Genomic DNA, 15,193 nt, shown 5'->3' with positions numbered 1-15,193 from the left:
TTTTTGGCAGCTGTACACTCAATCGGCACCGTTCGTGACTAGCTTCACTGCGGAATTATCATTAATTAACATCGCCATATCACATCATCAACTTATATTGTGCCTTAAAACCCTAACAGCCGAAATAATTGAAATGCACACACGATTTCTATCATTGAAAATTGAAAGAGTGGCCATGTTTGTGTTTGCTGCTTCGCATAAATCCCGCGCGGTGGCGCAACCGCGCGGAGTGGGGCCGATACGTCCAGTGCCGGTGCAAAAGTAATTTTTGATCGTGCTACTTCTTGTGCCGATTACAAGATGCTTCAGAAAAAATCCTGTGTTGATCTTGTAGCAAAGAATGCATAATATCATTATTAAATGTCTGTTGGTAAAGAAAAGATATGGCGTGTTATTGATGCTAAAGTTAGAAATGATCTGTGCCATGATGATGAAAATTTTGAATTAGAATCCAGTGATTCAATAATAGATCGTGAAGATTATGATAATACAAATCTCGAAGCAGTAGCTCAAATAAGTGGAGAACAGCCGAACGCAGGATTTGAATTTCTTGATACATCCGATTTTAGCTATGATGAAACATCTGAATCTGATAATAACCAAAATACTGTATCTGATCCTGAGTCTGATCCTATTTTGCATGATTCTGAGGAAAGTTCTTCCAGTGTAGTTGATGATCAAGATCAAAGTCTGCATCATCAGTTGGCTACATGGGCTATAGAGAGCAAGTGTACACAGGAGTGCATCAATTAATTACGTAAGATTCTTCGTGATTTCGGTCACCAATTACCAAAAGATAGTCGTACTTGATTGAAAAGGCCTAGGGGTATAACAACTACTAAACTAAGTGGTGGCGATTATTATAACTTTGGAATTGAGTACTGTGTTAAAAGTGTTTGAGTTCAACTAAATATAGACATGTGCAGGAGGAATCATTTCAGTTGATCATTAATGTTGATGGTCTCCCTTTGTATAAATCATCCAAGAAACAATTTTGGCCAATCCTTAGCTCGTTTTCAAGTTTTGAACCATTCGCTATTGCTCTGTGGGTTGGAGACTCAAAGCCGAACAATGTGAATCAGTACCTGCACGATTTTCTTTAGGAGTTTTCTCGTTTACAAGAATCTGGAATCACGATTGATGGAAGGAACTATGCAATATCAATTAAGTCATTGTTTCTGATGTCCGGCGAGAGGATTCATTAAATGTATAGTTAGTCACAATGGATACTACGCCTGTGAACGTTGCAAAATACGTGGCAAATGGGAAGGTAGAGTAGACTTCTATAGTTTCCGTACTCATACATCAAGAACGTATGAAAAATTCAAAAATTGTCAGTATAATGTTCATCAAAAAGCGAAATCTATATAAGATATCTGCTCGCCCTTGAGGTATCAGATTTATAATCTTTACCTTTCAAACTGTATGTTAATCAATATTCGAATTCCATTTATTCAAGAGAAGGACGAGCGGACCCGGACGGACCCACTGACGGAGAAACCCGCGTAGACACGAGGACTCGGGAGTCGGAGCCTCCAAGACTTTTTTTATTGAGCGTCGTCCTGTGACACCGCGAGGCCTACGGTTGCGTACGGGAGGCCTACCGGTGCAGACACAGCTGCAGGAGTTGTCTGTTCTGATGAGTATTTTATTAGCGATTTATCTTAATAGGCGACGCTTCATGGGTTCACTCACGTCACTAGCATCTGGGAGGTAGAGAAGCTAGAAGAGGAAATCCTTTGGTTTCCTCCATGAGATTTAATGCGCAAAAAAACCTGTCAAGCCTTCCTCTGGTGATAATAAGGTTATTGAGTTCAATCCTCAGTTAGAATGGTAATAAATGTCCTCACGAGTCACCCAAGTAAATAATCCTCCCTCTGCAGGGACTCGAACCTGATGGCATCACTACGCTCAGCCACGGCACGAACCCCTGCATCAGTAGACCGGGCGCGCAGATACATGCGCAGCTTTCCGAACGAAAACTGGCGGCACCAATCAGAATGCTCTTTGTATAATCGTTGAGGCAAATTTCAAGGAAGAACTATAAATGGGAAAACCCGGGCTAAAATAAAACCGGATTTCTGATTGGCTAAAAATCACATCATCTGAACTGCGCATGTATCTGCGCACACGGTCAATTATGGCAGGGTTGGGTGCTGCGGGAATCTCGATGCCATCAGGTTCGAATCCCTGCCGGGAGAGGATGAAGTAAATGAGAGTGCATAGATGTGAAAAACTGTGAACCAGGAATTTATAGGAGATTCATGAATAAGTTATATAAAATAAAAATCCTCTAGCTTTTTCCCCGACTGAGGAAATACAGCTTTGTCCAGCACTACAAGCATTTCCGGCCTCCGCAGCCGACCTGCGCAGGCATTTAGCTTTAAAGAGAATAATAGATACCAACCACATAAAATGAGCAGAATTCACCAATTACTGGCCTCTCCCACTAAAGGGAGCCCTCAATGCTTTTCCATTTCCAAAGACTTGCATGATGCCAAAAAAATACTTCCACTCACAAGATTCTCCAGGGAATATAAGGTCACAGAATCCGATAAATGCACACTAAAATCCAGTCCTCATCAGACGATAGTAAATCCGACATATAGTTAGGGAAAAAGGCAAAGATTCAGAATTTACATGTAGATATGATAATATTCTTTAAATACTATTTATCATAATACTCTTTTTGAAATGTTTATAAAACAAACAATATATACAGTACCCCAAGAGGTTATCTCTTATTTACAAGATTTATAGATGGCCAACCGTCCACCAAAGGAGATTATTAACTTATCCAGTATCTTGTGGAGAATGCTGTAGAAGATGCAGTGGAGATCCTTGACTTATTTTAATTCGGTTTATGTAAATGGACTATACAGACCTGTTCGTTCTCCGAACGGAATCCTGCGATTGAGGCGCTCTCCTGTTCCCAACCGAAAAATGGAATGCACACGAGGCTACTCTAAATAGTGATGCCAGGACTAATAACATATGCGAGGTGTGGAACAATAAAACCTAGTTGGACATAAGCACCCATCAGTGCAGAGAACAATTCTGTGCTTCCAACATGATAATACTGCAGTAACCTGTTACTCTAGAACAATAACTGTTACTCAAGAACATGATTAAGCAGGGCAACGGCCTGCGAAACGTCAACGAAAGAAATAAATGGACTTACAAATACGTCTCAGGAATCTGTGCTTGGACTATAATAACAGCCAAAAGACATAGGTCTATTCTTAACGTACTATTGGCCAAATGCGCATTTTAAGTTAAATACATATTATCCGTGTATTATATTCCAGAGATATATATATATATATATGTGCTAGTGACGGGTCATATTGCATTTTATATTTTCATATTAAAATGCTCTGTATATCAATTATATCATTTCTAAAAACTTCTGTATATAACAGGTGAACTGAAATCAGTATTACTCATGGACAAATTTAATGTATCGTTCCATTAGATTAAAGAACATTTTGACCAATACTGGTACCTAATGCTCTATATATATATTATAGGTTTTTGGATATTTCATAACTATATTACCTGTACATATCTATATTCTGGAAAAATCAACAGCGTAAAATTTGATTATTTCTGAAAAATATCTTTGTAGAAACACTGTATTCAATGTATCTCTCCTCTCCTGTATATATTCCCTCTATTTTTATAACTGTAAATCCTATTCATGTAAATAAAATTGATGTAATATATGTTATTCAGCGTATTTTAATCAAATTTTATTCAGCGTAGTCATAGAGGAAAAATGTCCACCCAATGGAGGAATTTTGTCCAGGAGAAGAAATAGCGGAGTTTTGTCTGGGTAAGTTCTGTTGGGAGGAGTTTTGGGCGTTCACCGGATCAGACGGGTTGACTATAGGATTTACGCTGGATTATAACTACACATTATAGAAGAAATTATCGGACAATGGAATAAACATATACTCATATTATACAAGATAAAGGCAAACTACAGAGTTAAGTTAAGTATACTTTTTATATTCCGGATTCTAGGAGCTAGGGCACAATCGTCAACATTATATACAACAATAGGTAAAACGTAAGATATCGACGAGAGATATCGGTTCTCAAAGTAGAAAAGCGTTTCAAAAACCAGGACTCAGAATCCGGGCCAAAATTGACATTTTTGGGCACTAAAAAGGTCATAGGACAGCCATCTTGAGTCCGATCGACCCAATTTTTATCATGCATACGAAAGATCAAGGTAATTGATCAAAGCGTCTTCAAAATTTCCCTCAAAAAGTTCAAAAACGTATAAAAAGTGCTGATTTTGGCAAACAACAATGGTTGCCAGTCGGCCATCTTGATTATGACAGTTTTTGGGCTGAAGATGTGTCTAGGGTAGATACATGTATAACCCAAATATCAAGACCTTACCTTGAAGCGTCTTCTAAACTTCCCAAAATAACTGGATTCCGTCTACGGACGGACGGACGAACGGACGGACGACGGACAAAAAGTGAACGCAATAGCCCGCTGGGACTAAAGTCCCAAGTGGGCTAAAAATTATTTACCTTATAAACCTTATTTCTCATTTTCCCCAAGTTAATGTTACACATAGCCGGCCGCCTTTGTATAAAATTTTTAAATAATTCTACTAACAAGTGATTTTTAGACCAGACAGCTAATAAAATGAGTTGGCTAGCATTTTTTGGAATTGAAGCAGAGGATTTTGAATCGCCTAGTGCATCCGGTTAACACGATCAGTCACCTCGAGCGCTGTATTAACCAGCCAATCACAGCTCTTTGACGGTAAACGTGATAGCAAAATGGTGACCTCCATCGAGTCAACTTTGTCAGCTAGTTGAATCAATTGCAGAATGCAATATCCGTGATAAAACGATACGAGTAAAATCCCACAATAAATGAATTAAGTGATAAAATGTTTATCAAAATATATAAGAAATATTTCGGGTGGTTACTACCACCCTTCCTCAGTCTAAAATGACTTGCCGAATACAAACACAGTATTAATACATGAAATATGAAATAAGACACGAATCGCTGCACATTACATTATGGGGACTAGAGCACTGACATAGCTTGGAATTTGGAAACAGCTAGTGCTAACTCCGAGGACGACAACGACACAAATACACCACAGACTTACGAAAAGGTACGCATACGTAATAGAAAATCACCGAATACCATTAAGCGTGACTAAAATCGAATGAACGCATTTCTAAAGAAACGAATGCAACAAAGCGACAAACAAAAAGATCCGGAGCCGAAAGAGAAATCACCACTAGTTGCAGCTGGCATTCAGACCGATCTTTATTCCGAAGCTAAGTGTCGCCAACTTTCTGTTTCTGCTACACAAACAAAAATAATAAAATCTACAGTTTCCGCAAACAGATCCGACTCATATCCAAAGCATTTCTTCAATCGAAATAGAATCCAACTGCGCATCAGTTCAAACTGAAAATGCTGAACTATCTGAGTTGGAGAAAAGAAAAGCTGATCCAATCGGTGCCGCAGAAAAATGTGAATTTTGCTTTAATTTCATTGACGTTTTTACAGAAGTTGATAAAACAGGCTATGCAACAATAGGCAATTATTATATTCAACCAAAACTGGAATTATGCGATTATAAAATTGAAATGCGTGAACTCGAATCATGTTTCCAGAAATTTAACGACATCTGGGACGAGTTGAGTCAAAATCACACGCATATGCAGGAGCAAATTAATGAATCTATGAATATTAATCGTAATTACGTTCTTCAGCCAGATTATTATTCAGCATAAATATAACACTAAATTCTTGGAACATTTCATCAACCAAACATAATGCGCATGGATTTAAATCTAGACAAATTTAACTGTGTGCCACTCAATGCAACCTTATGTTACTTGCTATGTTTTATTTTGATTTGCAATATCTTTATTAGTTATAGTGTATTTTCATTTACCAACAAATTAATTGTTCTTGCTATGTAACTCGCATTTGTATAAGCCAACTGAGATCTGTCTCATCACCTCAGGTTAACACAAACAGTCATACTTTACGTATGTGCGTATCACTTAATAACTAGCTGTATTTCTAATCATCTTATACATTCAAATACTCTTAGAATCAAACTGCCGACTTTATTCTAGATATAAATTGACGATCTACACATTTACACTTTCAATGTACTATTGCGCTATTGTCGCTGTTTGAAATAATATATAGTTACACCCATGAATTGTGAACTAAATGTGATTAATTGCATCTAAAAAAAAATTATGTAACTAGGAGCATAAGATTATTTTAAGAAAGTCAGTATCTAGGTATCTTAGCAAGTCATTCAGCATTGGCATTTTGGTTTAACCTCGTTTAAGATTAATCTGATCATATATATTTAATCATTATATTCAAACAATTCATGACTTATTCAAAATCTCAATTCATCTTTGTCGCCATACTATTTAATTTATCTTTAATTTGCCGGAGCAAATTTCTCGGCAGCAAAGGGGAATATTATAGTGTAAATTTCATATTTTCTTTGTGTACAGTTTGTTGCTACATGTTGCCTGTGAATTATTAATTAGCCTGTCATTTATCTGTCTGTCGCACCTCATTCCTTGTCTTTGTCTTGCTATGTCTCTGTCCTGCTCAAACTGTTCTATCTGTCGCACCTATGAAAAACATGTTATGTCTCGTCACCCGACAACCATTGTTAGTTTTGCACTCCTCAATTAATCTTGTACATATATATATATATAGCCGAAAATGTAACATTTAGTTAGTTAGTTTTGTCTTGTCTTAGCTACAAGCAAGCATACACCGCTTGGAGTTCCAAGTTGGAAATAAATTACGATACGCAATTTAGAGTAACTCAACTTGTCTCTCTGGACTTTCCAAACCTGTCAAAGGTTTCAGATGATAACGACTGAAGCAAGGTTATAAACGCGCCGCGATAAGTCGTATAATACCTGATTTATATTTATGGAACAGACTTAGATCCGGTGTTAAAAACTTTTGCGATTTTCACAGGAGGAGGAAATCTACCGAATTGGATTTTAAACTTCACAGACTTATCACCAACAGCCCATGGACTAAATATTGCAACCAGGATAATGTGGTCCACCTATCGTCTAAAAAACTTTCAGACTCTCACCTTCAAGTACTCGGACTTGGACTAAATATCTCGTTACCACACAACAAGAAACACATCATTGATTTTATGGAATCACTTGAACAATCACGCTCAGGGAGTTTTGAATACAACTTCGTTTTTATGAACATTTCCCAGATTTTTGACAATTTGACTCGTGTGCAACGTGAATTCTTTCCCAAATGTTTTATGATCGCGCTTTCAGAACTTAAATCCTTTAAAGAACTACAAATTTCTAAAGCTGACAAAGGTTGTAAAATAGTTATCCTTGATTCGACTGATTATATAAGTAAAATGAATGATATCTTATCTGACTCTAATACTTATAAGAAGCTCAAACGAGATCCTTTAAAAGATTGGCAAAAACATTTTAACAAAGATTTAGAAAACCTGTCTAAGAAACATCCTACTGATAAGAAATTCATTATGAAATTTACCAGCCGATTACCCAGTTTACCCTATGCTTACGGCCTCCCCAAGATTCATAAACGTCATGTCCCTTTACGCCCTATAATTTCAAGCAGAGGCTCTCCCTCTTATTATCTTTCTAAATCTATTGCCAAAATGCTTTCTCCCTTACTTGGGTCATTCTCTGGTTCTCATATCAAACATAATATGGATTTATTACAAAGATTACGTCACATTACCCCCAAGGGTAACAAGTTCATCTCTTTTGATGCAGTCTCTCTATTCACCAACATCCCTCTGGAACCAACGTTAGATTTCATTAAACGTAAACTTCCATCCTTAAATTTGAATTTTCCTGTCTCATTGACCTTTTCGAATTATGTGATAGAAGAGCCTATTTTCAATTCGATGGCATTTTCTTTGAGCAAATTTATGGTTTTGCTATGGGCAACCCCTCTCACCGATTTTAGCTAACCTCTTCTTAAAACATATTGAATCGGAAATTTTACCCCTATACACTGGGTTTGCGCCTCTTCTATGGCTCAGGTATGTTGATGACATTTTATGTTTAGTATCAACTGATTTTAACCTCGAATCTTTCTCGACATATCTTAATTCCCTTTATCCTTCCTTGAAGTTCACCTTTGCGTGGGAAATTGACGGAAAAATGCCCTTTCTGGATGTTCTCATACATAATTTTTATTCGAGATTAGGTTTCTCTGTTTTTCGTAAACCTACTAACTGTGATCCTACCTACATTTCTTCTCATTCACTTACCTTAAAGTGGCCGTTGTTCAAGGTTTTTTCCTTTGGGCTTATAGGATTTGTGATAAAACTTTTTAGATCATGAGATTTTGCATATTCAATCCAGTTTTAAAAAACTTGCATACCCGGACAAGATTTTAGTGAAAGCCCTTCACAAAGCCAAAAAAGTATTTTTCTTTCCTGCTCAACCCCGTAATCCTATTGACTCGTCTAAACCAAAAAACAAAATTATAGTTCCCTTTGTCCCTTGCCTTGACAAATTCAAACCGGCTCTTCGTCATTTAAATACCGATTCATTTTTCAAGTATAATAACAAAATTTCTAATTTTTGCTCCAATAACAATCTGAGCCCTAATGTCCATTGTGGAGTTTATAAAATTAACTGTTCTGATTGTAACCATTTTTACATTGGGGAAACTAGTAGGAATATTAAGGAACGTATTAAAGAACATAAACAAGATGTATTCCATGGGGTTAAATTGGAAAGCGGGGTAGTCTCTCATTCTTTGGTTACCGCACACAATTTTGATTTTTCTGGAGCCAATATTATTTTTCCCAACAGTAGTCACACTTAACGACATATAGATGAATCTGCTTTGATTACTACTCATTCAGATCGTTCTGTCAAACTCAATAATGGTTTCAGCCCCCATAATAAACTTCTTTCAAGTTATGTCAGTGCTCTAGTCCCCATAACGTAATGTGCAGCGATTCGTGTCTTATTTCATATTTCATGTATTAATACTGTGTTTGTATTCGGCAAGTCATTTTAGACTGAAGAAGGGTGGTAGTAACCACCCGAAATATTTTTTATATATTTTAATTAACATTTTATCACTTAATTCATTTATTGTGGGATTTTACTCGTATGGTCAGCTAGTGATAATGAAGCCGAACTTATAATTTCATGGGAAGAGAATTCATTATTATATAATCCTTCCCTACTAGAATACAGAGATCGCACCCAGAAGGAAGTGTGTACCTTCTTAGGTTCTTCCATTCGACATAGAAACGATCTTGTGAATTTTCAATCCTCGTTACTTCACCAGTGGATGTTGTGTTCATTAAATAAGAATCGAGTGGATTAGCAAGGGGGATCATCCAAATGATTGCTAGGTGCCTATAGGTACTTGGTTTCAGCATAACTTCGTCAGGGTGTTGATTAATGAAATTCGGTCAGTCGAAAACTGTTAAAATTGTATGTTTTTAGCCAAAGACATTGACAAGACAAAACCAAGACTCTATTGATATTGTCATACGCACTACATGTAGTTTGGAAACTAATTTAAATAGCCTTTTCAATTATATTTCTAACAACAAGATTATGTCTTACAAATAAAATATCTTAACCAGATACATTGAATTAAAACCAAGCTACTGATCAATGGGCTCATTGAGTCTGTCCTTGTATGGTAACAACAACCTGTCTTGAATCTGAAAAGACAAAACATTTTGCTGAAACATTCACACAAGAAAACAATGTAAACTTACTTCAACAAGTCTTGACCTAAAAGAAGTTCCATTCTACGTAATTCGACTATTCGAGAGCAACTGGCTATGTTTATATTAAAAATGTCCTTAATTTTCCATATAAATGTTAAGTTCGATATAATCCATCAATTATTCTAAAAAAAAACATTTTTTACATTTGGTGTCAATTGGATGGTTTCGTGAAGGGTTAGATCCAGTATTGCATTTATTGAGTGGAGATAAAATCGTTAGCGCAAAGGTCTCAAAAAGAACAAATCGAGGGTTTGGTGCGACACGGTGATAAGTGCATTTTTTTGGTCAAATTGAGTAATTGGTATCACAAGCTTCCTATGTATGTCCTGCTTCTTTTGAGAAATTTTATTCCCAATCTAATAATTGATTAATTAGTAAATTAATTATGTACAAATGGATTAAGTGATTTTTAAACATTTGTTTACTGCACAACTGGTTTAAGTGCATGTGGTTTTATGCAACAGAGTTATAAGTGTCACTTATCTCTATTGTGCATACAACTTATGTGTAGCTATAACTAAATTTCTTATCACTTAACATCTTGTGTATCAGGAGATTCATTGCTTAATCCTGTTGTTATGGGGTCAATATAACTATATACATGTATAGGCTTTGCAGTATATATTTTGCAAGCTGAGTAGATGCTGTTCAATTTTCCTTACTCATAATGGCTGAGGTGAGTGAAATTTTAGTGATATTTTAATGTAAAATCATGAATTTTGATTCACTAAATAAATTTTAAGATAAATTTGTGTGTTAATTCAAAGCATTCTGTATTAATGTTAAAAATAATCTTTGAAGAAATTTAACATTTATCATATATGCAACATATTTGAACCATGTAAAAAGACACAGCTTGTATTTCGCCTAATGTGGCTAGCTTAATACAATGCACAATATTACCATCCAATTCCCTAGGCTACAGACGAATCTCCGATCATGCGGCAATTTGTCATTAATACGTTTATGGTTTTTTAAATGAGATTTCTAAAGTGGTTTTTACAGAAATAGATTCTTTCTTAATATGTAAAACTAAACTTGTGCTTTCTGTCACAGATCGAATGGTCCGATAATGGAATTTCAGATTCTGAATTCAACGTCTCTGATATTTTGATATCTACAGTTATTTCTATCAATCACGAATCCTGTACTGGAAACGATGACAGTGGCAAAGATTTAATTCAAGATGGTAAGTTAATTATATTTGCTCAACAAAAAATAGATTATGAATATTAATGACCTTAATATTGCATAATACAAAACCAAATATGTAACCCCAATTATATTTTCTGTTTTGAGAATCAGAATGGAGTAGTGGATAAGCGGATAATAGAGTAGTGGATAATCAGAGTGGATAAGCGTCCATATGAAAATGAATCATCAAATGGTGATGATGATAATAATGATGAAGATTATCATCAGCCAAGCGAGATTTCAGACTCAGATTGCAGCATTGTCCTGGAAGAGACTGATGTCAACATTCGACTGAAAAAGGCTAAAGACCTGTCAAAGAAAGAATCGAAAATCAATCAAATGATGAAAAAATATCACTTAAAACGATTGGATAATCTATTAATTAGCAACGATATGAAACAAATTGAAAGTTATCCCGATGGTAACTGTTTCTTTAAATCATTTCTAAAGACCTGCGATGAGGCCGATCAGTTCAATATTGATCTGTTCAGGAATGATGTGTGTGATCATATTTCTAGTAACAAAAAGAAATATCTTGGATTCAGAACCGGTTCAGAGAAAAGGCAGATGCTAGGACTTGTTAAGGATATTCACAATATCAGACAAAATGGAATATGGAATAATGAGATCACAGATTGTATCCCATTGGCTGTGGCAAATATATTCAATTGTAGAATTCAAATATTCTCCAGCAGCGTACTCTCTCCTGTATGTGAGGTATGCCCATCAAATATGCAGAAAACTGAAAAAGAAATACCTGTAGTTCCATTAGCTTATCTTGCTGTTCCTGGCGAAGAACATTATTATGGCATTATATCAGTAAAAAGTCCAACATCTTACCAATCCATCATATATCAGACATGTATAATAAGATATAAACATCAAAATTTTATTAATGAAAAACAAACCAGGCTAGACCAGAGTAAACAAACAGAACCTTCAAACAATCAACAAACTATAATCGAGCAAATGGACCAAGAGGATGGTACAGCGATAAATAATGAAGCTGAGAGGCAAGAAGAATCACCGGTCACTAATACCGAAATGGATCAAGAGGACGGAACGATGATAAATAATCTAACTGAGGGCCAAAAACCTTCGTTAGTGACTGATGCTCAGATGGATGAAGGGGAGGGGACGTTGATACATAATCTAACTGTGACACAAGAGGGAGGTAACCCGCTTCAGAATGATGAACAAGACCTGCAACTGGCAACTAATGCAGGATTCTAACGCCATATAAAAGAGCTAAGTACCAGTCTCCAAAAAAGACAAAACGAGCAAGGAAAACTAAAGCTGACCCAGAACTGTGGAGAAGAAATGTCAATAAGAGACTGAAAGTGTCAGGTCAAGAATACATCTCGCGAACAAACAAAATTGTTGAAAAGAAATCTGTGAAAAATACTGACTGTAGTAAATGTCGATTTAATTGCAATAATCAGATTCCTGATGAGGTAAGGCGAGAGATTTTTGACTGCTTTTACAGTTTGGGATCGAATGACAGGCAACTGGATTTTATTGCTTCAATGGTCGACAGTGTAACACCAGCTCGTTCTAAAGGAAAAAGAAAAGCTTACAACCAATATAATCTCATGAATGGTAGTACCCGTCATAGGGTTTGCAAAAAGTTTTTCCTTGATACAATAGATATTTCCAGCAAGCCAGTGGAAACAGCAATGAAAAGAAAACAGCATGAGATTGTTGTCCCAAACCAAAATAAAAGGACGCCTCCCCACAATAAGATTAGTGAAAAGATGATCGATAATGTAAGAAAACACATAGAAATGTTCCCCAAGGTCGAGTCGCACTATACCAGGAAAGATACTAAGAAAGTGTATATCTCCGGTGACCTCAACATAAGCAGAATGTGGAAATTATATGTTGAGTACTGCAAAAAGAATAGCGAGACGTACGTTACAGAGTCAAAATACAGGAAGATTTTCTGTGAGGAGTTCAACATTTCTTTCTTTAAGCCCAAGGGGGACAAATGCAGCACTTGTCATCTTTATGAAATGAAATCTGAAGCAGGAAGCCTGGATGATGCCACAGAGAAAAAGTTTATCAGTCATCAAGAGAGGAAAATCGAAGCACGCTTGGAAAAAGAGAAAGATAAGATGAAGGCCATATTGAAGAATACACAGGAATACACAGCGACTTTTGATTTAGGAGCAGTACTGACTACACCCTGTTCTAAGGTGGGCGAACTATACAACTCGAGAAAACTGTGTATATAACTTGAGTGTTAATTCTCTTGGAGATGGCCAAGGCATATGTCATTTATGGGATGAAACCCAAGGCAAAAGGGGTTCAAATGAAATCGCCACATGTTTACACAGGGGCTTGTAAACTGGCTTGGATTTTACTTCCGGGTTGTTGATAATCTCGCGAGAATGGCGCTAAATTTAAACTGCAAATAAATTCAAAATATCACAGAAATACCTCGTGTTGATGTTGTTTATTTATCCACTATAGAGTTTTGATAAACAATTGGCTGTTAAGGATCAGTATCAGCGGGCGCGACACCTTACTATATTAAAATAACAAGGGATGAAACGGCTTCGCTTTTGCCTGTGACCGTATTGATGCGGCGGAAACCACTGCGCATGCGCAGCAACTTCCGAGCGCTTGTGAGCTGTCAATCAAACTACACATTATAGTTTTTCTACATCAATTCAAAAATTGATAATTTCCTTAGAAGTGTGATTGCCTTGGCTTGACATAGGTTTTTGAGAAGAATCAATTGAACTTGAACTGATCTTAACCTTTCGGAAAGTTGCCGCGCATGCGCAGTGGTTTCCGCCGCATCAATACGGTCACAGGCAAAAGCGAAGCCGTTTCATCCCTTGTTATTTTAATATAGTAAGGTGTCGCGCCCGCTGATACTGATCCTTAACAGCCAATTGTTTATCAAAACTCTATAGTGGATAAATAAACAACATCAACACGAGGTATTTCTGTGATATTTTGAATTTATTTGCAGTTTAAATTTAGCGCCATTCTCGCGAGATTATCAACAACCCGGAAGTAAAATCCAAGCCAGTTTACAAGCCCCTGTGATGTTTACTTCGTAATACAGCTTCAGTATGCCAATCAAACAGAATGGTTGATATAATCACGTACTACTCTGACACATGTGGTGGTCCAAACTGGAACCAATTCGTAGCCTGCTCTTAACTGTTGGCACTCAGAGAAAATCCACAACTTCAGACAATAAATCAGAAATTTCTAGAATCAGGGCACAGTCAGATGGAATGCGACAGTATGTGTTGTAAATTGAAGTCCGGTTTGCTGCTATAGAATTTTATTGTAGTCGAGTTTAGCTTTAGTACTGTAGGATTTGTAACCCTTCATTGAACCTCTCCATGCTTTGTTGTTACTAAGTCTAGTACATTATATATACAGTATATATTGAATATCTCACAGTTGAGCATTGGTCATTTTCGTAGAAACTTGCTCGAGGAGCTACAGTAATTGTAAGTAACGAATTTTTAGATTTGCTGTGGGTTAGTTTTCTTTGCATAAATTGAATTGATTACTTATATATATATTTTCATATTTGTAGCAAACCGGCATTATATGGCATAGTGCAGCATCGTTAGTTGCTAAAATAAACACGCTGAGTTTGAAATGTAGCTGTGCTTTCGTGTTCAATAGATTTTCGAGGATTCGTTTCGTCGATTTAGAACATTATAGTTTGAATTACTCGAAAGCTCATCATGACCGATAACGAAGATTCAAATACTAGTAAAAGTAAGTCGTTGAAAGCCACTCGTACAAGTCTCGCTGGTTGGCTTACTCGTGCTATTGATGCTGCGGATTCAGTTCGCATATCGGCGGCTGTTGAACCGGCAAAGCAACGTATCACTGGATGTTTGCAAAATCTGCAAACTGCTCACGACAAGTTCATGTCTGTACTCGAGAATGAAGAAGAAATCGAAACCGCTGGGCGTTGGATGGAGTGTTATTTCGATAAAGCTATGGTTGCTTTAGAAAGGTTAGACAATTTTGCTAAAAGAGACTCGTCTCTTGATCCGAATGCACCCATTTTCCAAGCGTCGTCTACATCTTCCGTGTCGCATCCAGTTGCAGAGGATCTTTCAGAGAATGTCGTGACGAATGCTGTAAACAACTCGTCGCTTAGGACCATTGATGCGTGGATCGATGATTTGGTCGAAGGAGTCGAAACTATAG

General features: G+C 36.7%; 1 protein-coding gene across 3 annotated transcripts in view; it reads right to left on the bottom strand.

The window, feature by feature from the left end:
• Window positions 1-9,466: 9,466 nt before the first annotated feature.
• The window catches only part of LOC141912060 (UPF0047 protein YjbQ-like), a 61,448-nt gene continuing 55,721 nt past the window's right edge, over window positions 9,467-15,193 (bottom strand). For 2 of the 3 annotated variants that reach the window (XM_074803240.1, XM_074803241.1), the window contains one exon: window positions 9,602-9,739. In XM_074803240.1, the coding sequence (XP_074659341.1) occupies window positions 9,696-9,739 (44 nt within the window). In that variant the 3' untranslated portion in view covers window positions 9,602-9,695. Of the gene's footprint in view, window positions 9,493-9,601; window positions 9,740-15,193 lie in introns of those variants that run through there. The other variant, XR_012620115.1, reaches the window with a different exon arrangement.

This window comes from Tubulanus polymorphus, chromosome 10 (assembly GCF_964204645.1).
Source record: "Tubulanus polymorphus chromosome 10, tnTubPoly1.2, whole genome shotgun sequence".
Lineage (NCBI taxonomy): Eukaryota > Metazoa > Nemertea > Palaeonemertea > Tubulaniformes > Tubulanidae > Tubulanus > Tubulanus polymorphus.
Note: the sequence above shows the minus strand (reverse complement) of the source record. Positions and strands in the feature narration are given on the sequence as shown.